The sequence below is a fragment of the Hippopotamus amphibius genome, chromosome 4, assembly GCF_030028045.1.
Source record: "Hippopotamus amphibius kiboko isolate mHipAmp2 chromosome 4, mHipAmp2.hap2, whole genome shotgun sequence".
NCBI classification, from domain to species: domain Eukaryota; kingdom Metazoa; phylum Chordata; class Mammalia; order Artiodactyla; family Hippopotamidae; genus Hippopotamus; species Hippopotamus amphibius.
In genome coordinates this window covers 77,529,603-77,553,066 of record NC_080189.1, presented here as the reverse complement: position 1 = coordinate 77,553,066, position 23,464 = coordinate 77,529,603, and the positions used below count along the sequence as shown (strand labels likewise).

Genomic DNA, 23,464 nt, shown 5'->3' with positions numbered 1-23,464 from the left:
ATGTTAATGAGTTTTGTTTCCCTTGAAATAATTCTGCTTCTAATCAGAAAAAGCACAGAAAACTTCCATCTCTTATTAAGGGGGCTTCCTAATTCAGGAAAGGTCCGTTCAACTCATCTGTTTTGCGATGCCTGTGCTAGAATCCTCCGGCACCATTTGGACTTCAGGGCGGGGTTATTATCCGCCTCCCACCACTCGGAGAGGCGGAGGCCTTGTCCAGGCAGGGAGCCCACTTGCTCCATCCCTCTGACTTGGGAAGGGCCCAGGCTGAGAGCAAGCAATCCCCCAGGGGTCCCCGCCTTCCTGGCTCTGTTCCCTGTGCCCTCAGATGAGCACATGCTCAGGGGCGGGGGGTGGACTATGGGCACCAGAGGGCAGAGGGTCCCCACCGGTGACAATGTGACTTGGTGTCCATGGGGCCAGTGTCTGTGCTAGGGGCTGAGGGTGGCAGAGGTGACTAAACCAGGTGAAGTGTTCCGTGACTGGAGAACCCTGAGTCCCTCCCTCCCTCCCATTGGAGCCCATGGACACACCTCTAGGTCAGGTCCTTAGGTATCCAGTCACTCTCCTTGCTCTCATTTTGTCCCCTGAGGCCTCCAGAGGGCACAGGGCAAGGACCAGAGCCCGAGGATGCAGTTCTAGCCATGGGCAGTGGGATGTGTATGTGTGTGAACGTAGATGTGTGTACATGTACACGCCCCATCCTCCTCGTTCAGAGGGGTGCACATGCTCCTGGCACAGGGAAGCCCCCAGGAAAGTATCCTGGGGGCCCGAGGCCCATAAGATGGGGATCAGCCATGCTCCACCCTGAGGGGTCTCCCCGCACCCTCACACATAGCCGCCCCCGCTCGCGGCCAGCTCTCTCCCCAGGGGGCTGCCTGCCCAGCAGCCCCTCCCCGGTCTCTCACGGCACAGAGCCGCACAGCAATTCTTCCAGATCTCGTCCACGCCCTGCCAGGCTGCCCTCACCCGCCCCCGCATCCTGCCTTCTAGCCCAGCCGGACGCCGAGCCTTCCAGACGCTCACTAGCGGCGGGCTACACCGCCAGGGCAGGAGGAAGGGGGCTTGCGCTGGGGAAGGGCTGCGTCCTGGGGGCAGGACCGTCCAGTGAGGGAGGATATGTCCTGGGGGGTAAGGCGCACCCTTGGGGGCCTCGTCCTTGGGATGGGAGCGTCCTGGGGGAGGAAGCGTGCTGAGGAGGAGCACGTCCTGGAGGAGCACGACCTGAGGGATGGCACCTGGTGGGTGGGAGGGAGGAGCATCCTAAGGGGCTGAGAGCACGACCTGCGGGAGGGCGCCTCCTGGGGGCGGGCTCTTTGCGGGCCCACCCCCGCTTGGGCTCCTCCCCCGGGCGCCCCTAGCGCCCCCAGCGGGGACGCAGCTGTACGGCGCGCTGCAGCTGGACGGTGCGCCACAGCTGGACCGCGCGCCACAGCTGGCCAGCCATGGAGACGAGAGCGCGGCGGCGCCCTCACCTTCTTCCGCTACTGCTGCTGCTGCTCTGCGGTAAGGAGACGCTGGGTCCGGCACCCGGGGCGCCCGCACCTGCTCGGGGTCACGGGATCTGCGCGGCCTTTGCACCCACACCTGGCTGCACCTCCTCCTCTGCACCGACCTGGGCGAGCCCGGCGCGCCGCTCTCCGGAGGGGCGAGAGGTGACCCAGGTGCGGTTCCCAGGATCTCCTCAAGCTGAGGGCGACGGACCGGACCAGGAAGGAAGGCTCAAGGTCTGCGGGCTCTGCATCGCCAGCGGGCTCGGCCTGGGCCTGCTGCTCCCAGCTGCGATGTCCCCGGCCTCGCTGCCCTGGCGTTGGGGACGCCATGCCAGCGCGACACCCCGAGTGAGCGGAGGCTGTTGTGTCCATCTTCCTCCTCCCTGTGGGGTAGTGCGCTTCTCGTTCAGGGGCTCCTGCGTGCACACCAGGCGCAGGGGTGTGGATGAGAGGAATCCAGAAGTGGGAGTGCTAGATCTTCCCTGCTGTGCCTGTCCTTCCGAAAACAATGTTTTAGAGTGTGTGTGTGTGTGTATGTGTGTGTGTGTGTGTGTGTGGACTGGCTGGAAGGGGCAGGGGGCGGCTTTCTGAGTCTTCCTCTCCCAGATCCCTTCTCCAGCAAGAAAACACAACTCCTGGGAGGACACATTGTTCACAGATTGGGAATGGATTGAATGAAAAGCTTGTTTTGAAAAATCGTTCTAAAGAAATCACGCAAGAACAAGTAATACAGTATGCCTGTTTGAGGAGGGCTTTGGTGGGAGAGACTTGCTGAGGCTGGGAGTTGCAGAGCAGGGACTGAGCCTGACTGGCTCTGGGAGAAGGGAGCTCTGGCCTGGAGTTCAGGGGTTTCAGGCCCTGTCTGTGGGGGCTACTGTCCCATGGGTCCTTTGGGATGTTCCCTTGCCCTCACTGGCCTGTTTCCCTGGCTATAAGATGCAAAATTGGGCTTGTTTGCAATATCATTGTCAGCTTTGATGATCTGGAATTTGGAAAAGGCTGCACGCATCTTGAACTCCAGGTTACCCTTCCACTGGAGATGTCTGGAGTGGAGAAAGTGCAACTTCATTTCATGTTCTGGGGTTAGAGCCCAGGGTTAGCTGGATTTTTGTGTTGATGGAAAGGGTGATTGGCGGCTTCCAGAAATCAGGAGTGCATTGATGCAGAATTTGAGCAAGCTTCAAATGCAAAGCCCTTGGATGGAGATTTTGGTCCCTGTAATAGAAAAGGAATTCTTTGATTCATTGCAGGGGAAGCTGAGGCTCTCCTCACCTGTCTAGCGCATGGAATTCAGAAGGACCAAAAGCAGACCCTGTGCAGAAATCTTCTGTGTTAATAATCTTGGGCTCATGTTGGCATGGGTCTGGAGGCCACCTTGTCTTGTCTCATTGGACCCAGTGTCCCCCTCCCCAGGGAGTCTGGGCTCATACTCCCCAGCCAGGGGCAGGGGCCAGGCTAGCCTCTCGGTAGCCACAGCCCATTTCTGACCTGGTCAGAGTGAGGGCCTCAGGAACTGGCTCCTGACTGAGTCGGGGAGATGCAGGGAGAGGCAAACCTGCTCATGGTCACATGCTTCTTTTTCACAGGTGGGATGGGGGCCATACCAGCCCTGGTGGCTGCTGCACCTTGAAGGAGAGTCCCAGGGCTCCTGGCTGTCTACACTTGGGATCCTGACACCCTGCTCTCCCTGAACTGCTTCTGGGCTGTGCCAGGTGGGGGGCCTGACTATACAGGGAGTAGGGCCAGCAGGGGGGCTGGTTCCTATTGACTGTAGGGGCCCAATGAGGGCTCTGAAAGGCCCATCAGGGAAGGTGCTTCTTTGAAAATTACAAACCCTAATTCAGAAGCAGTTACTGCTATGCCGGGTCCTGGGATAGTGATGTCCAGCAAAAGTCCACTCAGCTGGACCTCTGCCTCTCTGTCTGTTACCAGTTGGAACCAAAACTGAACTCAGGTTTGGCTGCTCATTGCTCAAAAGTCAATGTTCAAGAGACAGGAGTTGGTGGGGAAAAAATGGTGCTTTATTCAGGAATCCAGGAATCTAGGAAGATAGCAGACTAGCATCCCCCAAACCAACTCTGGGTTGCCAGAGAGCAGAAACTTTTATTTTTTTCATTTTTTATTTTTTTTTAGTTCATTATTGGATTTATTTTAATAATTGTTTTGTTACACAGAGCAGAAACTTTTAAAGGAAAGCTTCCAGGATGTGCGGGGGACTACGTACAGAACAGCACTGCTCAAGATGGAGCAGCTTGTGTCATGTCTACAGTGTGATCATCGTGCAGTTAGCTTTTTCCCTCTGGTGGTGGTTTTATTAATAGTATGTACAAAACAACTCAGGAATATGCATCACACACTGTTAGCTATCTTCTTCAGGGAGGAACTGAAGATTCTGTGACTGCTATGTGACTGATTTACTGTTTAAGCTGTTACCATTCTCTAGGCCTAACTGCTTTTTTTGTCACCACATATCTATATCCTCTCAATCATTAATTCTTGAGTCAGGCTTTTGTGACTCAGGGGAGGCCCCTAAGAGGCTAAAGCCTTTTTCTACAAATAAGAAATGGGACACAGAAAGGCTTTTTTACCTGCGAGGGCCCTGCAGGGTCCTACTCAGTTTCAATCCTCCCTTTTCTTTGATATTCCCCAATCCTAAGGAGGAAGAGGTGTGGAATATGAAAGGGGATAAAGTTTTAGATAGAGGGGTTAATCAAAAACTTGGCAGAGGAACTTGGTTTTAGTTCCATTTTTGTTTTAACTTTTCCCAAGTCTTTGAGGGAATGGGGTGATGATCACTCTGGTTACTTTCTGCTGAAACGGGGCGTAGGCCTGCCTCAGTTCGGGGAATGGACACAGAGTTGGAAATAGTCCCAAGTTCCAAGCTTTGCATCACTATTTTGTATTATGAAAACATTACTTCTCTCTTTGATTGCTTTGTCATAGCACCTGGACAAACGTTGGAAAATTAGTAGACATATTACAATGCAGATAAAAATCAAAATGCCTGTTTGTACTATCCTTTGAATGTGTTTTTTCCTTAATAGACCATAAACAAGCTGTTTTAAGTTAGCATAAAATTTGAGTCAACTTGTATAAACCAGAATGACTTCCCCATACCTCAATACATGCAAATTTCTTCTATCATTTTCCCTTTTGATCGTAAATCTTTCAGTAGAAATCATTGACGATCAAACTATTTGTCCCTTATCCTGTTTGCTGCCTGCCCTGGGTCTATCGTGTTCCTTGGTGCTAGTCTTACTTTTTGTTTATATGTTTGCCTAGTTAACCACATTGGGGGAAAACTAATCAGACATAACAAATGACTAAAAAGGTATATTGACAGGGAAATATTTTATAGTTATACATCTTATCGATTATATCAAATTGCCACACAAACATTGTACATGTGCTTTAAGAAGTAGACTTAAGGCAAGTGTTGATATGTCATGAGAAGTTATACTCTATGACAACTTCACTAGAGACTTTTTTTCATATAATGTTTTCTGTGTAGTTTATACATTTATTTATTTGTTTATTTATTGGCTGTGTTGGGTCTTTCTCTAGTTGCGGCAAGCAGGGACTACTCTTCATTGTGGTGCATGGGCTCTTTACTGTGGTGGCTTCTCTTGTTGCAGAGCATAAGCTCTAAGCGCACAGGCTTCAGTAGTTGTGGCTCACGGGCTCTAGAGCGCAGGTTCAATAGTTGTGGCACACGGGCTTTGTTGCTCCATGGCGTGTGGGATCTTCCTGGAGCAGGGATCAAACCCATGTCCCCTCCATTGGCAGGTGGATTCTTAACCACTGTACTACCTAGGAAGTCCCTTCCATGTAGTTTAATAAATCAAATAATCTTAATTAGTTTAATATTTCTTTCTGAGATACCTCAAGGGCCCTTTGGAAATTTCAAAGTTAGCTAGAGAAAGAAACTTACAATGTTATCAAAAGCAGCTCAATATCCCAGGAAAACTTTATTCTCTTAACAGAGAAAACCAAACTACAGTCTTGTATTACTTTACTTTTAATAACAAAATTCATTTATTTAAGTAAATTCAATCTAATCTTAATCAATCATGACCATGTGCAAAACTCTTTTCTTGTTTCATTTTCCATAAAACTTCTACAACTTTCTGTATCCATATAAGTTTGTCCCTGATTTTTTTCCCACCTAGAAACAATAAGCTCTAGGTCAAAGTTATTTCCCCATTTTCTTTAACAAAATATATCTCCATTCTTTATACCTTCTCTTGTTGACAACACATATCCTATTTTCTTTACATTCAGAAATTCTTTCCTTATTATTTTTAATAGTATTAATTACATATTTATTACAATTTTTAACCCTTAAAAACCTTAATCTCTAGCAAAAACCAAGAGGCAAGTAATTGAACTCTTTGTTATACCAACATTTTCTGATTGGCAAACTTATAAACATGTTCTATAACCTCTAAAAACATACATTTAAAAATATATTTTTTAAAAGTCTTTATTGAATTTGTTACAATATTGCTTCTGTTTTATATTTTGGTTTTTTGGTTGCAAGGCATGTGGGATCTTAGCTCTCTGAGCAGGGATCAAACCCGCACCGCCTGCATTCAAAGGCAAAATCTTTACCACTGAATCCCCCTAAAACATACATTTTTTTATAGCATAATTTCTCTCTTTAACATGGTACAAGATGTGTGTCTAATAATCCCAAACATCTTTAATTTTTTTCTCTCATAAGAAGACAAAAGAAGATAGACTTGTTTAGCAATGAATGTTCCAGTATTTTATCTTAAAAATGACTTAGACCTTCAAAGAATTTTTATCATTTAACTTAATTTAGCAAAATTCTAAAGTTTCAAGTTAATTAGCATCTGGAAAAACTAAAATATATTTACTTCTAAAGAGTGCACCTTAAAACTTCTATACCATTTATCTCTATTTTATTTCTTATGACAATATCATCATACCAGATTTTCTTGTTGACTTTTTTAATAGATATAATATGAATTTATTGATTTTCAGTAAACCTAGGTACAATAAAAGTATCACACTTAATATTGATGACTCTAAAGACATGTCTGTATTAATTAACAAACTAACTTTAATATGAGGTTAATTTAATACTGAATATTCCCCAAATCATGTGAACCTGAAATTCATTTTGGTTAGTTTTTTGCTATATTTAGAAATGTTTGATTTGTAAGGGCTTACTTTTCTTTAAGCCAGTTAAATAGAGCTCATTTACAGATTAATTTTGGTAACACATCCAAAGATAAAGGCTTATAATGTACACATAGACATATATATATATATACTCCAGGCAGGGAAAGATCTCATAGCTTCATTTTAAAACTTATTCATGAATCAGGTATTTCAATACAGAACTTATTAGTTTATAAATTTCAACCCATTTTTCCTCTCTATTGTGAAATAGCTCTAACGCATAATAGTAGCATAGGTTAGGGATCCATTAACGGGCAACTTTTCCCCCCTCTGAATCTAGGGAGTAATATGGCCAGGTTGTATTTCAAAGGAAAATAATCTTTTTATATTTCATTGGTTTGCAACTGAAGGTGGTCCAGTTCTGGAGAATGCACCCCAAGGTGCTGCATTTGGGAAACAAATTTTGAGTTTCCCATAGCAGTCACTTACGCACAAGACACATGCAAACGTGCACACAGAGAACAAAATTCAACTCTTGCAGGACAAAAATGGAAGGGTGATGTCCAACAACTCCCTTGACTTTCCCAAATGAGGTTCCTTCTTTTTAACAGCAGACAACATGCGAATGGAAAGACAGGGAATCCAGACATTGTGTGTCCTGGCAGTTCACTTGGCCAGTGGAAAACCAAAAATAACAGTTGGACTAAGTTAAATATACTTACTTGAGTTTAAAAAGCCTCTCCCCCACTCCTTTTTGCCTTTTGGTTTGAAGTTCTACTAATTAACCCAAAGCTTTCTGCTCGGTTTCATGCCTAACCCTTGACTAGACACTTGGGTCTGAGTGTGCATCCTGGGGGCCTCCCTTTGCAGCAGCTTAACCCCAAGATTATAAGACACTTACTGGCCCTTAGCCTCAGTTTCCTCCACTCTAGTGTGGATGCAGGAATATCAACCTGCAGGAATATCAGCCCTATAAAGGGCTGTCATCACTGGCAGTTGGATTCAATCAGTTCAGTCCCCATTACCCTGTGTGGGGCCAAGAGTGTGGAATGAAAGGGTTGCACGTATGGGAAGCTCCCACCAGTGCCTGGCACACATCCTATGGGTACTCAAGTTTGCTAGCAACTGTGGCTCCCAGGGGCTCGCTTACAGCAGCCCCAGACAGAGTGCTTATGCCAGTGTGTGTGTATGTGTGTGTGTGCCCGCACGTGTGTGTATGAACATGGCACTGTCACTGTTTCGTCACTGGTGGGAGTAATGTTGTCCTGCTGTCTAGCCACCTCCTGTCACATTGGATTCTGTGGACTCCAGTGGGCCCAGGTGCAGCGGCTGGACATCACGTACGCCAGTGACGTAGTGATTGCAAGGACGTGGTTGGCCGAGAGTTGCCTTGGAGGCCCTCTGACGTCACTCTTCATCGTACAGATACAGAAACTGAGGTCCAGGCTGGGAGGGAGCTCCCCAGACCACAGGGGCTGAGGGGCAGAACCTTTCAGAAACCATAGCCTCCCACAGCCTTACTGGCCACGGCCCACAGCTGCAGAGCCTGCCGAGGCCACAGTCTGCTCGCTGCTCATTTGCACGGGAGGAGAACGAGAGCTCCTGTGTTTCATTTCCAAATGACTGGCCGTAAAAGGCCTTTCTCTTGGAAATGCCTCTGGCTGTTTATCATTTTCCAGAGTCTGGAAGTCCCCTAGACAAAAGAAACACAGCCCTGCATTTTCTTTGTTTCCCTGATGGAGCCAACTGAAATGGTTTTCTATTTCAGTTGAACCCCGGAGGCCTTTGCTAATGCAGTTGGTAGCTTGAGTGGGTGACAGCAGTACGCTTTCTTGGTGTTGTCAGGAATCTGCATCTTTACCTCACTGTTTTAACACAGGGTATGTTGTTGGGGTTTTGCTGGGATCCCCTTAAGCCTGTGCATCAGAAATGGTGCCCTAATTACCAGTCTCCCTACCCCCTCATGGAGGGCACTTGTGGTTGATTGGACAGGTGTCCCATGGTGCCTGCCCTGTGCATCCTCACAGCACCCGCACCACGGGCAGGGCATTTTATCCCAGGAAACCTGCTTCAGGATGCCAGGTAGTCCTTGATGGTACATTCTCAACCTGCCCTGGCCAGGCCCCTGTGGTGCTGGGTATGTGGTGCTGGCGATTCTGGGACACAGAGATTCTGGGTTTATGGAGATTCTGGTCCATGAGGAAGGAGGAAGAGGCTCCAAGAGGGGGGGTGCTGTGGGGTGGGGAAGAGGAGAATGAGATGGAGGAGGAGAGAGTACTGGGCTGGGTCTCAGTGATGTGACAGGTGGCAGTTGGGTCAGGCTGAGGATGTCCAGGTGTTCCAGGTCCAGGGGGTTCAAGAGGTCCAGAGTGCCCAGGGGATCCAGATATTCAGGGTCCAGAGGATCCAGGTATTCAAGGTCCATGGGTCCAGGGGGTCTAGGTCTGGAGGATTAAAGTCCAGGTCGTCCAGGTCCATGGTCCAGGTCCAGTTGGGTCTAGGTGGTGGTTCAGATGGTCTAGACGGGTCAGGTCCTATTGGGCTGTGGCTGGGAGGAGTGGCAGCAGCCAGCTGGAGTGAACAGTGTGAGACCTGCCTGGCCCGTGCCCATGTGGGGGGTAGGGTGGGGCCCAGGAGACCCATGCAAGATACTGAGAGGATAGTGTCAGGGAATGGCAAGGCCAGGCCCAGGAATGGGTACAAGGACTGAGTCCAACAGTGAGCTGCAAGGAAAAGGGAAAAGATGCCTGTGGGGGGAAGGAGCATAGGCTGCCTTCTCATCACCTGTCTCCATGCGGCCTGAGATTCTGAGCTCCCCAGTCGCTACCCTGGACCCAGGGCTGCACCTGGGTTTGGCACCCCACTGTGTTACTGAGCAGGTGGATGGCTTTCCCCAGTCATGGTGACCCTGTTTTGTTGGGCTGTTTTGGGGTTTGGCAAGTTGACCACACTTAGGACAGGGCACTCAGTGGACATTGGTCAGTACTGAGGCGGAGAGAAGGCAGGAAAGGAGCTGCCAGGCAGGTGCCACGGCTGCATTTCCAGGTGGGAAGACAGAGGCTCAGAAAGGAGAGCAAGTGCATCTGGGCTGGGGAGCAGAGCCACAGTGAACATCTGCGGCTGTTGGACTCCCCTCTGACTCCTGGTTTCAGCTCTACCATCTTCTAGCTCTGTATTTATGTATTTATGTGTTTATTTATGGCTGTGTCAAGTCTTAGTTGCAGCATGTGGGATCTTTGTTGCAGTGTGTGGGCTTCTCTCTAGTTGTGGCACGTGAATTTTCTCTTCTCTAGTTGTGGCACACAGGCTCCAGGGCATGTGGGCTCTGTAGTTTACAGCACACAGGCTCTCTAGTTGAGGCGTGAGCTCTGTAGTTGTGGTGCAGGCTTAATTGCCCCGTGGCATGTGGGATCTTAGTTCCCTGACCAGGGATAGAACTGGCATCCCTTGCATTGGAAGGTGGAGTCTTTACCACTGGACCACCAGGGAAGTTCCCCATCTTCTGTCTCTTACTCTGAAGCGTGTGGGCTTTGCATCACCTGGAGCTTGTCAGAGGTTAGTATCTTGGTGCCCCAGGCCTGCGTGGTCAGAATCTTCATTGCACAAGGTCTCCGCATGCCTGTGTGCACGTAACTGTGAGCAATCGTTGCTTCCCCCACTTTTTCTCAGCTCTGACAGCACATTGGAATTATGTGGGCAGTTTAACGAATGCCAATTCTTGGTCCCTGTCTCAGGGCCTGGGCTGTGGCCTGGGTGAGTCTGGTGTGCGTCTGAGTCAGACACCTTTGTTCTGTCTCAGGGAGTCGCCCTGAGAGACTCAGTGCTGAGAAGGGCCTGGAGGGAGCCCCCTACCCAGAGATTTCTGGGTGGGCTCAGGTACATGGTCTTCACCAGCCTCAAACAAATGCTTTTATTACAATGATTGTTTCCTTCAGAGACTTCAAAGTTGAAAGCCATGTTAAAATAGAACTGAGTTAAAATAGAACTGAATCACAAAAGCCAGACCTGCTAGAGCCTGGGAGGGGGGCTGTGGTGACCTATTGAGGGGGGTGGGTGGCCCTAGGGTCCTGGCAGAGAGATGTATGAGTGGGGCAGTGGGGTCTGGGGGCTGCAGTTGTGTGAGTAGGGAATTGGGGCCAGATGCTAACAAGTTGAAAGAGATTTTCCAGGTGCATAACTAGTAACTAGTGGAAACAGCCAGGATCAGAATCACTCTTTTTTTTATAAATGGGGGGACAAAGGCCCAGAAAGATGAAGGGGCCTGTCCAGAGCCACACAGCAAACCAGTGACTGCAAGGGGGCGGGGCTGGGCATCGGTGGGTGGTGCGGTTAAGCTTCAGAAGGACATTTTCTGTCCTCCCTTCCTGCAGCCATGGCAAGCCTCCTCTTGAAGAGGCAATCAGCTTCTGGCTTGGCTGCTGGTTGCCTGCCTGCCTGCCTGCCTGCCCGGGACCCCATGATGTGAAGGCTCTGAGGCTCAGGTTGGGTTCAGTGGGGGAGTGCTGAGTTTAAAAACTCACCTCTGCCTTCTGTTAGGCTTTAAATAAACTGGGAATGCCTGCACATCTGTACTAGTCAGGCTTTGGGTCCACCTTCCAATGTCACTTCTTCCCCTTATCATCCAACAACTGTACGTATCCACCCCAGCGCCACTGGGCTCCTGTCCTATACCTGCACAACCAAGTTTTCTATAATTTATTGATTTTTTTGTCTATTGTTCTGTAAATTATTGGGAGAGGATATTGACTTCTCCAATGATAATTGTGGATTTGTCATTTTCTCCCTACAGTTCCATCCATTTTTGCTTTGTGTATTTTGATGCTCTTGTTATTGGGTGCATACATACTTAGCATTGCTATGTTCTCTTGATGAACTGAGCCCTTTATCATTATGGAAAACTCTTTTCATCTCTGGTAATATTTTGCTCTGAAAGATACCTTGCTCAGTATTAATATAGTTCCCAGTGGGAGGAGGGTGTTCTTTGGGGGTGAAGGGGACAGGAAGTATTGGGGGCAGAGTTCGGGAGGAATGCTGAGAAATCCTGGGGCAGGGGCCCTGCCAGACCCCAAGAATGTCCAAAGGACTGGCAGCTGTTGCTGGACCATGAGTCCCTGCAGCCCTCAGCCTCTGACTCCCTGAAGTTTAAGGGGATGGCTTCGGCAGGGTGGGCAGTCCTTACGATCAAGGTGCCTCCATTGCTGCTCAGAGGCCTGGGACTGTCATCAGACTCTCAGAATCCTTCTTGGGGCATGCTCCAGGTGACCTCACCCTTGAGGTGCGGTGGTGGACCCTGCTCCTCGACCCCATCCACACTGGAAACTGTCTGCCCTCAGCTTCTTCACTCCCAGGACCCTGTCCCTCTGCCTTCCCCGTGTCTGCTTCTTCCCATGCCTCCGTGGGAGGCCACCGCCCTGCTGGGTCCTGTCCCCTTGACACCTCCAGGTGGGTCCCTCTTTCTGCATTGGCAGAAACTTGGTTCACATGGAGGCGAAGGTGAAGGAGGAAGACCCCAGCTGGCCTTGAGGGACATCAGCAGGAGCCCTCCAAGGGTCATGCCTGCAAACCGAGCCTTCCCTGCAGTGCTCACGGCTGTCTCCTCTCTAGGGGAGTGTCCCGCAGTGGGAGGCTGCAATGAGAAGCGCATGCTGGCCATGCTGCCCCGGTGCGGCCAGACCTTCGCGGAAAGGATGAAGAATGTGGAGGTCTGGAAGTGGTGCAACCTGTCGGAGTTCATCGTGTGAGTGTCCCTGCTCAGGCACTGGACCTGCCCACACCCCGCCCACCCCGCCCCTGCCCCACCCACACGCGCCCCTGCCCCCGCCCCCGCCCACATCCGCTCCTGCCCCCTTCCCCGCCCACACCCGCCCCTGCCCCGCCCACACCCCGCCCGTGCCCAGAGCGCGGCGTCTGTGCTCCGTCTGCTCTGAGGTCCACTCCAGACCTCGCAGCCCTCCCACTCCGCTCACCGACCACACCGGCAGTTCCAAACTGAACTCTCCGGGCTATGTGTTCCCCACTCCTCTGAGTGTGGTCATTTCTCTGGGAAACCCTGACACCCACTCTCCTTCCTTCATGGGGTTGGTGTCCTGCCCTGGGGTGCCTGCCTTTCTTCAGGACCATGCTGGATGGAAATTGTCATTTTGGGTGTTCCTCATAGCACCAGCCAGGGCTGGGTTTGTAGTCAGGACCAGTGGACCCCAGAGAAACTGAATTCCACTGGTTTCTACCTGGTGCGGTGGGGGCAAGGCCTTACCACAGAGGGCCCCACGTTCTAGAAGCTGCGGAGGTTTTTTTATCTCCCATGATCACATCTAGCATTAAGTGTCAAGGTGCCCCTTTCACCTCCTCGGAAATCACTGATTTCCACCCTCCCCCACTTCCCACTTGGCCATCTCAAGCTGGTGCGCTGCTCGTGGCCTCTGCAGACTCCAACTGTCCTGTAAGCCTCGCCCTCACCCTCCCTGGGAGCCCTGGGTCTGCTCAGTCACATCAGCCCTTTCCCCTCCAAGACCTCAGCCCCTGTGCTCTCTGTCCCTAATGGCTGTTCCAGGAGTTTCCATGCCCATCTTCCCAGGGGACGGTGGCTCCTTGTGGGAATGTCCACAGCCCCCTTGCGGATCCCACACGTAGCCGTTCACTGAACCAAATGGAATGAAATTTCTGCGTCTGCTGGGAACGGGGCCTGGGGGCTCAGGAAGGGGCTTGGCCAGGCTTCTTCTTGTCCTTGGAGTCTGGCCTGGACACCAAGCTTGGAGTGGACACCCAGGGGTTGGCAGTAAGGGAGATGAGGCGGGAGCTTCCATCCTGTGCCTCTGTCACCTGTTAAAGCCTCGGTGAGGAGATCAAACAGACATTCAGCCCTGGGGCGGGAGAACAGCAGAGGTGGCAGCGAGGAGGGGGGTCTGGGAGTTGGAAAGAGAGGGGCAGATGTCCACCTGAATAGGGAAAAGTTTGCTTGGTGGGAGAGGGAGTCTGATGGGGGCAGTTTGCCTGGCTTCCGGGCTCTGCATCCCCCTTTCCCATCTGGGCAATGGCTGCATCTTCTCTTGCTGTGAGAGCACCCCAGGGGCTGGAGGGGGGGTGCTCTGGGAGCCAGACTGAAGGGAGGACATGGGGAGGTCCCGGGTGACCAGGGGACGCTTGGGAAGAACAGACCCTGTTGTGACCCTGGTTCTGTGATGTCATGCGAACAGCAGCTTCATTGTGAAGAATGCCTTGATTTTATCTCCAGCCTGAAGCCGGGCTGGTGAGTTAACAGGACTTGGAGGCTATGTGCATCCCTGCCTGGTCTGCCTCCCCAGTCCAGGGAAGGGCGGGATGCTGGGGTGTGGCAGTTGGTCTCTGCAACTCTTGCCACATGCCTGAATGCCTGACCTCTTGGTGTCTTTTATCCTAAAAGTGTTTGCTATTCCAATACGGAGCCAGTTCCCAGCGTCCTTGGGAAGCACCAGGCGTGGGCACTCTGCACGTGGCCCCACAGGTCGATCCACAAAAAGATGGGTGCTGCACCCAGTTCTGCCCCACTCCTAGCCTTTGGGGCTCACCCAGAGACCTCACCAAAGACCTACTGTATGCCGGGCACTTGCCGGGAGTGTATTCACGTCACCTCATTTGGTCCTTTCAGTTACCCTGTTGGATAAGAATTATGATTCCCGTTTACAAGTGAAGAAACTGAGGCTCAGGGAGGCTAAGTAACGTGGGCAAAGTCAGGAAGATGGCTAGTGGCTGAGCTGGGATTGGAGGGTGTCGGTTCTGCATCCTGAGCCCTAAGCTGCTGTCCTGTGCTGTTTTCCGTGCATGGAGGTCACACGGGCTGCACACCACTCCCCAGCCCCTGCAGGCTTGCTGTCCACAGCGGGGCTTCCTCCAGCTCGGCTTCCTCCAGCTCTGTTTGCCTCGTCTCAGCCTTACTGAGCCCTGGGGTGGGTCGAGGCTTTGCAGAGTGTCGGGTTAGAGGCTCTGGGGTGGCAGGTCACTGGCGGGGCCCCCTGGAAGGGATGGGTCTTGGCAGTGATGGGTTTGCCTGAGGACCTGGCTGGTGAGGTGTCCCAGAGCCTGGACATGTCCCAGGGGCCACATCACAGCTGTGCACACGGGTTCCAGGTTGTACCCTTTGCTTCCCGCTCCCTTTTGCCTTGTGTAGCTCTCCGTTGCCTGCATTACCTGAGGGGTCCTGGGCAGCCTGAACAGCAGCCCAGCATCTGGGCTGAGAAACTGCCCGGGGCTGCCAGGAGGGGTGGACACCAGGAGGGCCTGGCCAAGCGGTCAGCCGCCCTGTTTCCCACCCCCTTTCCAGGCAGAGACAAGGTTCTGTACAGGAAGCTCCTTGCAGGAAGCAGTCCTTCCTGTTTCTCAGGCCAGGCCATTCTCCCCAGGTCAGCATCAGAGGGAGGGGAGGGGCCACAGGGCCTGGTTCCTGTGAGGAGCTGAAGCAGGAGCCCCTCCCCCTCCCACACCTGTCCTGCATGCAGCACTCTGCCAGGTACAAGGCAGTGTGGGCGGTGGACAGAGCTGGTGCACCTTGGCAGGTGTCCTTCCAGCCCTCTCACCAGAGCATCTTGGACAGTGGCCACCAGCCTAGGCTGCCACCCCCAGAGGCCACTAGTCCTGGGCCAGCTGGCCGTTGGGCTAAACTCTGGGTCCTTGGTTGGCCTCAAAGACCATACAGAGCCTGCCTGCTGGAGGGACGTGGCTCCTCATGGGTGGTTTGCTGAGTGCTCTTTCCAGGTTTGATCAACACAGACAGGAAGACCCCGGGGCAGGGGGGATCCCACGTGTCTTGTCAGATGGGGGTTGGGAGGAGGTGACTTCTGAGAGGAGGATGGGCCAGGGCTGGGCTCACAGGTGGGACCTGCCCCCCCGCCCCCACAACCAGGTAAATGAAGGCAGGTTGTGACTTGATTGGGAGGCCGCTGGCTCTTGGCCTCAGAGATGCCTCCTCCCCGGGGAGCCCAGAGAGTGGCCCTGGGTGACAAGGGCCTTGCAGGTCCAAGTGGCTGTGATCCCACACATCCCTTAGCCTTGGAGAAAGAAGCGAGGCCCAGCGTGCCCTCTAGGAAGACCTGGGAAGTGCTGGGCCCAGACCTTGGGTGTTGGGAGTTCACGTCCTCATAGGGAGCAGGTGACGGGTGTGGGTGACCAAGAGGAGGGCAGGGATGCTGTAGGAGATGCAGATGGGGGCAGGAGGTATATTTCGGGGAGCTCATGGCCTCATAGTTTCCTTGCTGAGCTCTCTGCCTGTGTTTGAAGATGCGAGGGCCAAGAGTTGGGCTCAGTGACACCAGGGTCTGTGCGGAGGTCATCATCTGTTGGGTGGGCCCGAGGGGAATTGAGTTTGTGACGAGGGAGCCTGCAAAGCTGAGTAGAACATGGCCGTGCGCTTTGGGGAGGGGGCTCAGGGGCAGATGAAAGCAGGGCTGAGGCCTGGAGGTGGGAAGCAGGGCATGGGGTCACCATGCCAGAGGAGCTCTGGGCAAGGACACCAGGGGACAGACCCTGTGGGCCCAGCAGGCCCGAGAGGGGTCATAGCATGAGGGCACTCTCTTCCCCTGTGGCCTGGGGCCATGCTGAGAGCCGGTGGCCAGACAGGACTGCCTCCCAGTTTCCCAGAGGTCAGGGCCAGAGGGAGAAGGGGCAGGGGAGCCGGGCGGTCAAGCCCTCTGCCTTCGCAGGTACTACGAGAGCTTTACCAACTGCACCGAGGTGGAGGCCAACACCTTGGGCTGCTACTGGCCCAACCCCTTGGCGGAGAGCTTCATCGCCGGGGTCCACAGGCGGTTCTTCCAAAACTGCTCGGCGGACAGGCAACACTGGCAGGACCCCCCAGACGAGATTCTCATCCCGCTCATCGCCGTGCCCATCCTGCTGACCATCGCCATGACCGGCGTGGTGGTGTGGCGCAGCAAACGCACCGACCAGGTGGTGTGAGGGCCCGGTGAGTCCGAGGGGCCACGTCTGGAGAGACGGAAGAAGGCTCGCCAGGGCCGAGAGAGCCGGTGGACACTGCTTCGGCTGCCCCCCACCTTGCCTGCGCGGCCTCGGGCTGGTGAAAGAAAAGCTCCCTGCCGCTGGGCACGAATCCCCGCTGCTTCGCCCGCGCTGTCCCAGGCTGGGCTGGGGCCTCCGGGGTTCTTAGCACCGAGTCCCGTGGGGCCGCAGCCACGGCGTCACCCTGACCCTGCCTCCCAACTGACTCTACCCCTGGCCCCACCCCAGCCCTGACTCCACCCCTTGGCTCTGACACCACTTCTGGCCCTGACTCCGCCCCTGGACCCGACCCAGCCCTGCTCTGACTCCACCTCCCCAGCGCTTGCTTTGACTCCATTTCCGGCCCTGACCCCACCCCCAGCCCTGACCCCACCTCCCACTCTGACTCCACCCCCAGCCCTGGCCCCACCCTGGCACTGCCGTATTCCCACCTGGCTGGGGGTAGGGGGAAGAGTGTGTGGGAGGGGGCTTTTGTAGGTCCTCGCTTTGCAGGCCTTGAGTTCTCTTGGTGGGGAGCCCACCTAGAGAGAATCTGGAAGACTGAGGGTTGGGCTGGGGGTTCCAAGGAGCTACAGCACAGCCTGAGACCTGCTGTCTGTGGCCACAACCAGGGGCTGGAGCTGGGGTGGGCCTCCTTCCTAATGTGCCCCCCGCTGTGAGCAAGGCCTCGGGGTGGGGTCCTGTGTGCTCTCGTTCTGGCTGAGCTCTGTCCGCCGTGTCTGTGCTTTCTCTGAGTAAAGAGTCATGCTACTTCTGGGGTTTCCAGCTTTATTTCCGGGAATTCACAGAGTCCCCGCCTGGCCTCTTAGAATTGGCAAGTCCCCTATGCCCATTTTACAGGTGGAGTGACTGAGGCTCCAGAATGTCACAGCTCTGAGCAGCGAAGAGAGCTTCTTACCAGGGGAATGTGGGCAGGCAGGGGGGATCTGCCCCTCCAGCTCTCAGAGGTTTTGTGCTTCCCTGTGCTTTGAGGATGGAGGGCAGACTTTATCTTTCCAGCATTTCGAGGTTGTCTGGGGCTTACCAGGACCCCTGCCTGGTCCTGGGGACCTGGGAGCAACTGGTGGAGGCGCTTTGTCCGCAGACCTCTCGCTGGTCCTGTCCGTGTTCCAGTTCTGCAGCCAAGGCTTTTGGATGTGGGCTGTTGGCTTCAGCACAGTCTTGCTGGGGACCAGAGGTGGGGCCGTGGCTGACGTCTCTCTGGGGATGCAGAGAGAACCTGGCAGGCAGTCCCTGTGTCCTTCAGAGGCCCCGCTCCCCTTTCTGCCCAGAAGTGCAGGTGGTCCCCTGAGCTTGCTAGTCCCCTGCAGGTGCCCAGAGGTGCAGGTGGGGGCACAATGTAGGGACAGAATCTGAATCTCCTGGTACTTCTGGTTCTTGAGGCAGCTTCGGCCAAGGAACAGAAGGCTGTGATCTGAACGTGAACTTGTGGTGACTTTGGCGCATCTCCTGCTACCCGAGCCTCTGCCTGTCATCTCTGAGCTGGACGTCTGCCAGGTGACATGGCCTGTGGAGGCCGGGGTGGCGGGGGGAGGGTCAGAGTGCTCACGGGTCTCAGACCATCTCAAACCTTTAAAATGTTGGCGTCTTCTCAGATGGTGTCCTGGAGGGCATGGCTGCCGTGGTGGGGGTGCAGCCCAGCCCCTGGCTCGCCCTGGCCACTCCCTGTGTGAGGGCCCCTGGAGCACACACTGTGTGTGCCTTCCCCTGCCCAGGGGTCCTCACCTCCTGGGTCCCGTGAGAACCTGGGCCCCCACCAAGAGGCTGCTCCTGTGTGCACATGGCCATCAAGTGGCCCTTGTTGGCCGAGGACCCCACCCTTACTGAGAGTGGTGACGCTCGTAATCCTGGGCCAGGCACGGGGCCACCTGACCACTCCCCTTAGCTCTGTAGAGCACTTTCTTCACTATGCTAACTTTAGCGACCTCCTGACTTCACTGAGACTTCCAACTCACAGTCTAGTCTCGTCCAGCCCTGGCTTACTGCCTCCCTCCCTCCCAGCCTGAATCCCGGCCGATGGACTATGGGTCATGCCTTTGCGTGCTCTGTCAGCCCCTTGGCCCTCTCTTCTTTCATTGTGCTCATTGGCAAAACCAGGGCATGGCTAACCCAGTTCTTTGCTTCCTCGGACCTGCACCTAGGCCACTGAATGTGTCGGAAGAAGAACCCAGAGGGATGCTGTGTCAGCGCCTGCTGCTGGGTAACAAATACCACAGACTTTGAGGCTGGCAGTAGTCCAGCTCTGCAGCCTGGAGTCGGGATCCAGGTTTGCTGGGTCTCTGCTCAGGGTGTCTCCAGGCTGGAGCCAAGATGTCATCTGGAGCTTGGGGTTCTCAACCAGGCTCACAGGGTGTGGCAAAGGCCAGTTGTAGGACTGAGGGTCTCATTTCCTGGGGCCGTCAGTGGGGCTGCTCTTAGCTCCTAGAGGCCCCACACACGTTCCTGGCTACATGGCCCCTCCATCTTCAAAGCCAGCAAAGGAGACTCTCATCACATTGACCCCTCTGACCTCTAGACTTGGACTTATTGGGGGGGTCATATGATCAGTCAGCCCACCAGGATTACCTCCCTATCTGAGGACCAATAAATTTGAGACCGTAATCACAACTGAGAAATCCTTTCGCCCTGGTTAGCATTTGATTGAATCATCAGAGGTGTGTGTCCACCAGGGTGAGGACCCTGGGACATCTGGGACCTCCACCCCACCCCAGGCTCTGCTCCTTCCTCTGCCTGGGTTTTCCCTCTCACACCTCCTCCACTTCATCTCACTCCTTTATTTTGTCACCCTGTCTGACAATGGCAGAGGGCTGGTTCCCTCTGTCTGACATACTAAATATCACCCCCGCACCCTGCACACGGTGGCTCTTGCTTTGTACCAGTTGAAGGCGGGTGGGGGAGAGGACCCAGCAAAGGACATGGGCTGTAAGTGACGGAGGATGCAGGGAATGAAGGGGTCTCTAGGGCCGGCCTGGCAGTCTGATGTCCTTTGTGTACTTATTTCCAGACATGTTTATTGGCGCGGGAGTCCCGGCACCATTTCTGGCTGAGGCGAGGTGTTGGGGCTCTGAGACAAGTGCTGCTTGTGCTGCATGTGTTTGGAGAGTCTGGAGTTCCCTGCACTGAGGGCCTGAGGGCTGGGGGCTGTGGAGCTGCTGCACTGCTGCGGGCGGGACTGGGGGGTGGGAGCCCAGGCGCTGGTCCCCACTTGCCCCATCAGGAAGGGAAATAAACATCCACTCCGCATTCACTCTGTGCAAGAACTTAGGATCCAGGAGTAAGGGGAATGTCTACTCAAGTTTCACATTTGAATCTTTCCCCACATTCACCTATTCATGAGTGTTTTCCAGGCTGTGGAGGGTCCTGGGTGCCAGGCCCACACAGGGAATGTGTGTGTGTGTATACATGTGTGTATATATGTGCCTTTGTGTCCCTCTGCCCCTAGCTCCATACGAGGGGATGCCATGTCTCTCCACTTTCTAGACAAGGAATCTTGACATGGTATTTCCCTGGGAGGGGCAGGATTTATCATCCCCTCCACCCCAAGCTCCATGGTACAGAGACTAAGTTTCAGGCCTGACCAGCTGAGATGTCAGGGTTCCCTGCCCCCAGCCAGACCTCAGTGGGGTTCGTGTGTGTGTGTGTGGGGGGGGGCTTTATCCCAGGCATGGCATGGTGAGAATACTGGGGCCCCATTGCCTCTGAAGTGGAGGTTCCTGCCAGGAGAGGCAGGCTGAGAAGACTAGAAGCTCCCCACCCAACATCCTGCTCATCAAGTGGGGGTGTCATGCCACTGTCCACAACCCCAGCTCTGGACAGTGGGTCAGAGATCTTCCTGAAGGGAGAGACAACCATAAGGATAGGAAACTCTGAGGCTCTCTCCATGAGAATTGACTTTATTGAGAATAGAGTGTAGGGCAGTCCAAGCCTAAGGGAGCTCTCAAGAACTGTGGGAATTTCGGTGGTGAGCAGTGAGAAGCGCCTGGCAGCTCCACCACGGAGGTGAGCACGAGAGGAGGCTGGCAGCTCCATGAGAGCACAGGTTGAAGCACAGGCAGCTGCATCTCCCACCAGAGAGAAGTGGGGACAGAGACAACTACAGAGAGCCCCAGTGGGGTCAGAGCAAACCTCATAGCCTGGCCTTAAAACCGCCCCCCGCAAGGAGCTCAAATTTAATTGGGTTGGAATGTGGAGCATTTACATCCCAGGTCACTGTCGATGCAATGGAGCCGTCAGCCAGACACCAATGGAGCCTGACAGCTGAGTGTGATACCCGCAGAGACAACAGATTTCACACAGAGATCAGACACAGGGACATCAAAGGCAGCCCTGCGGAGCCTCTGTGGTGCTGGGTGTGTGTGGTAAGCCCAGGGCTGTGTTGAGCATGACATGTGGACTCACACTGACAGTCCAGCCCATCCACCCGTGACCAAAATCCTGCCCCCTCGCCCACCAGTACTCGCCGAGAGCACACGCAGACTTGCCTCCATCTCACTTCTCATGTCTCTGACATACCTGCGTGCAGGGCACATGGTTGGCAACAGGGTAACGCTGTCCCCTGAGCCCTGAGGGAGCAGATCAGCCCAGGTTGCACCTCTCCTGGAGGGGGTTGGTACAGGAACCCCCAACGTGGCCTTGACCGAGGTGTGCTCTGTGTGGACCTCTGCACAGTGGTCAAGATGTGTTGGCGCTGCAGGGGACCACCTGGGTTCCATCCCAGCCTGGGCACTCACGACGTGACCTCTAAGTATGTGGTCTCTGCACACGGCAGGTTCCTGGTCTATGCAGGGCCTTGGGAGGACGGGACGAGGTAATCCACACAGCCTGCTGAGTCTGGCGCACAGGAGGTGCTCACTGTTGGCTGCGCTTGTGGAAAGTCTGGGCTGGGGTCTGGACTGAGGAGTCCCTGGCGTGTCCCTTCATGGAGGTGACACTGTGGGAGTGGATGATGGGCCCAGGGCATGTGCTGAGTGGGGAGCAGAGAGCGCTTAGGGCAAAGCCCCCAAGGGTTCCGACCTTAGGAAGGAGGGCCCTGGGCAACAGTGAAGGAGTGAGAGAGCCAGAGTTTCCAGAAAGCGTCAAAGGCCGCTGAGGGATCCAGTTCATGGAGACCAAGAGGAATCCACTGGATGTGGTCAGGTGGCCCTCCTTGGACCACTGTCAGAACCGTCTCCTGTCCTGCGAGGCAACGGGACCGAGAGTATGTCACCCTTGGTGAGACGCTTACGTGGCTTCAGTTGGGTCCTCATGGAGGGAGGGAAATTTCTGACCCTCTTGATGTACACCCCCCCACCCCCCCAACAGCAGGCCGGGGACGCTCGGTGGAGGAGTCCTGATCCTGATCCTGCTGCAACTGTCGGAGAAGTTTCAGAAAGAACAGAGCCGGAGGATGACGGCTGGGCCAGAGGGCTGGGGGACTGGGTAGTCCTGAAGGGTGTGGGAGGGGTGCTGAGGAACAGGTGGGCAGCCCCGAGGCCGCCAGCTCACGCCACTTTACAGAAAACAGCTGGAGATCCCAGAAAGGCTTTAAACACGGCAAAGGTGCCATGGCGGGAGCCTCATGCTGGTAGATTTGAGGGATGGAGGAAGGAGGACCGGGCCTACTGTGTTGTTAACACAGGGGCTCCCCACACCTGCTACCCCCTTAGTGGCTGGTCTAGCCTCCAGCAAAGCAGACCCATCCTTTCCCCATGGGCAGGGGCCCAAGTGGAGGGATGTTGGGTGTCCTCTTGGAGAGCAGGAGTGCCCGACAGGGAAGCAGAGATGGGTGGGGGAGGGGGGCCATTTCCCTGCAAAGGTTTGAGGCCTCTCTTGTCACCTTGCTCCTGCTACATGGTTATTTCTGTTTCCTCTCATCAGGGGCTTTCTCCTTGGGGCTGGTTTGGTCACCAGATAGCAAAAGCAGTGAGGCTGTCTTTTCAGCCTGCCTCGGGGCAGCAAAGAAAGGAGAGCAAGGTCACTGCTGCTGCTCCCCCCAGATGCCGGGTGTCCAGGGTGCCCACTCATGTTCAGGGTGCCCACTCATGTCCAGGGTGCCCGCTCGTGTCCAGGGTGCCCGCTCGTGTCCAGGGTGCCCATTCATGTCCAGGGTGCCCGCTTGTGTCCAGGGTGCCCGCTCGTGTCCAGCGTGCCCGCTCATGTCCAGGGTGTCCACTTCTGTCCAGGGGTGAAGACACCTTCCTGCTGCTCTCACTTATGTTCAGTTAAAAGTGGATGCACTTAACTTGCAAGGTAGCAGAGACGAATCCAGCCAATGGAAGGGAATCAGTCAGAACCGAGAGGGTGAGGAAGAGGCTGCGGGAAGAAGAGGTTCCTCTGAACAGTTCCAGCGTCCATCAGGGAGTTTCCAGGAAGATGAAAGAGACCCCAAAAGGTCACTCGTCATGTCTGTGACCATAACTGGGTGCAGGGCACACGACTGGAGACAGGCTGATGCTGTCCCGGAGCCCTGAGGGAGCAGAGAGGCTCTGTGTGGCTGCACAGGTCCCAGGGACCTGGGCTTCTCCCTGACTTGCTGAGGGGCCCCAGGAAAGTCCCCGGCCTGGCCTGCGGTCAGCACAGGACATGGGGTGGCAGCAGGAGAGGACCCACGAAGGCTGCCAGAACCGGGTCACCAGGGCTTTGGTGACTGGTCCTGCCTGAGCAGGGGTAGATGGTCAGACGGGGTCAGGACAAAAGGAGGCTGGAGGGGAGGCCGGGTGAGATGCAGGGTTGGACTTGTGGAGGCTGTTCTTCCTGAGGGGGAAGATGGGGATTGGGGTCCCCCCACACCTGTTTGCCTGTAAGATTCCTCCTTATCCATAGGTTCGGTTCTGGACGAAACTGTGATGGATGTGAAG

General features: G+C 54.2%; 1 protein-coding gene across 2 annotated transcripts; it reads left to right on the top strand.

The window, feature by feature from the left end:
• Window positions 1–1,041: 1,041 nt before the first annotated feature.
• On the top strand, window positions 1,042–19,514 carry RAMP3 (receptor activity modifying protein 3). 2 transcript variants are annotated; one of them, XR_009053035.1, is made up of 5 exons: window positions 1,042–1,506; window positions 12,246–12,378; window positions 16,313–16,575; window positions 18,015–18,125; window positions 18,770–19,514. XR_009053035.1 is itself a non-coding variant. In XM_057730293.1 (3 exons), the coding sequence occupies exons 1-3, from the start codon at window positions 1,446–1,448 to the stop codon at window positions 16,566–16,568; spliced, it is 450 nt and encodes a 149-aa protein (XP_057586276.1). In that variant the 5' UTR covers window positions 1,042–1,445; the 3' UTR covers window positions 16,569–17,635. The 2 variants fall into 2 exon arrangements, 1 of the variants encoding a protein (XP_057586276.1); XM_057730293.1 differs by lacking the exons at window positions 18,015–18,125; window positions 18,770–19,514 and having other exon boundaries at window positions 16,313–17,635.
• Window positions 19,515–23,464: the final 3,950 nt, after the last annotated feature.

Coding starts and splice junctions, on each gene's coding strand:
- RAMP3 (XM_057730293.1), top strand. CDS start 1,446: ATGGAGACGAGAGCGCGGCGGCGCCCTCACCTTCTTCCGCTACTGCTG. Junction 1,507..12,245: donor ACTGCTGCTGCTGCTCTGCG/GTAAGGAGACGC, acceptor TCTCCTCTCTAG/GGGAGTGTCCCGCAGTGGGA. Junction 12,379..16,312: donor AACCTGTCGGAGTTCATCGT/GTGAGTGTCCCT, acceptor CTGCCTTCGCAG/GTACTACGAGAGCTTTACCA.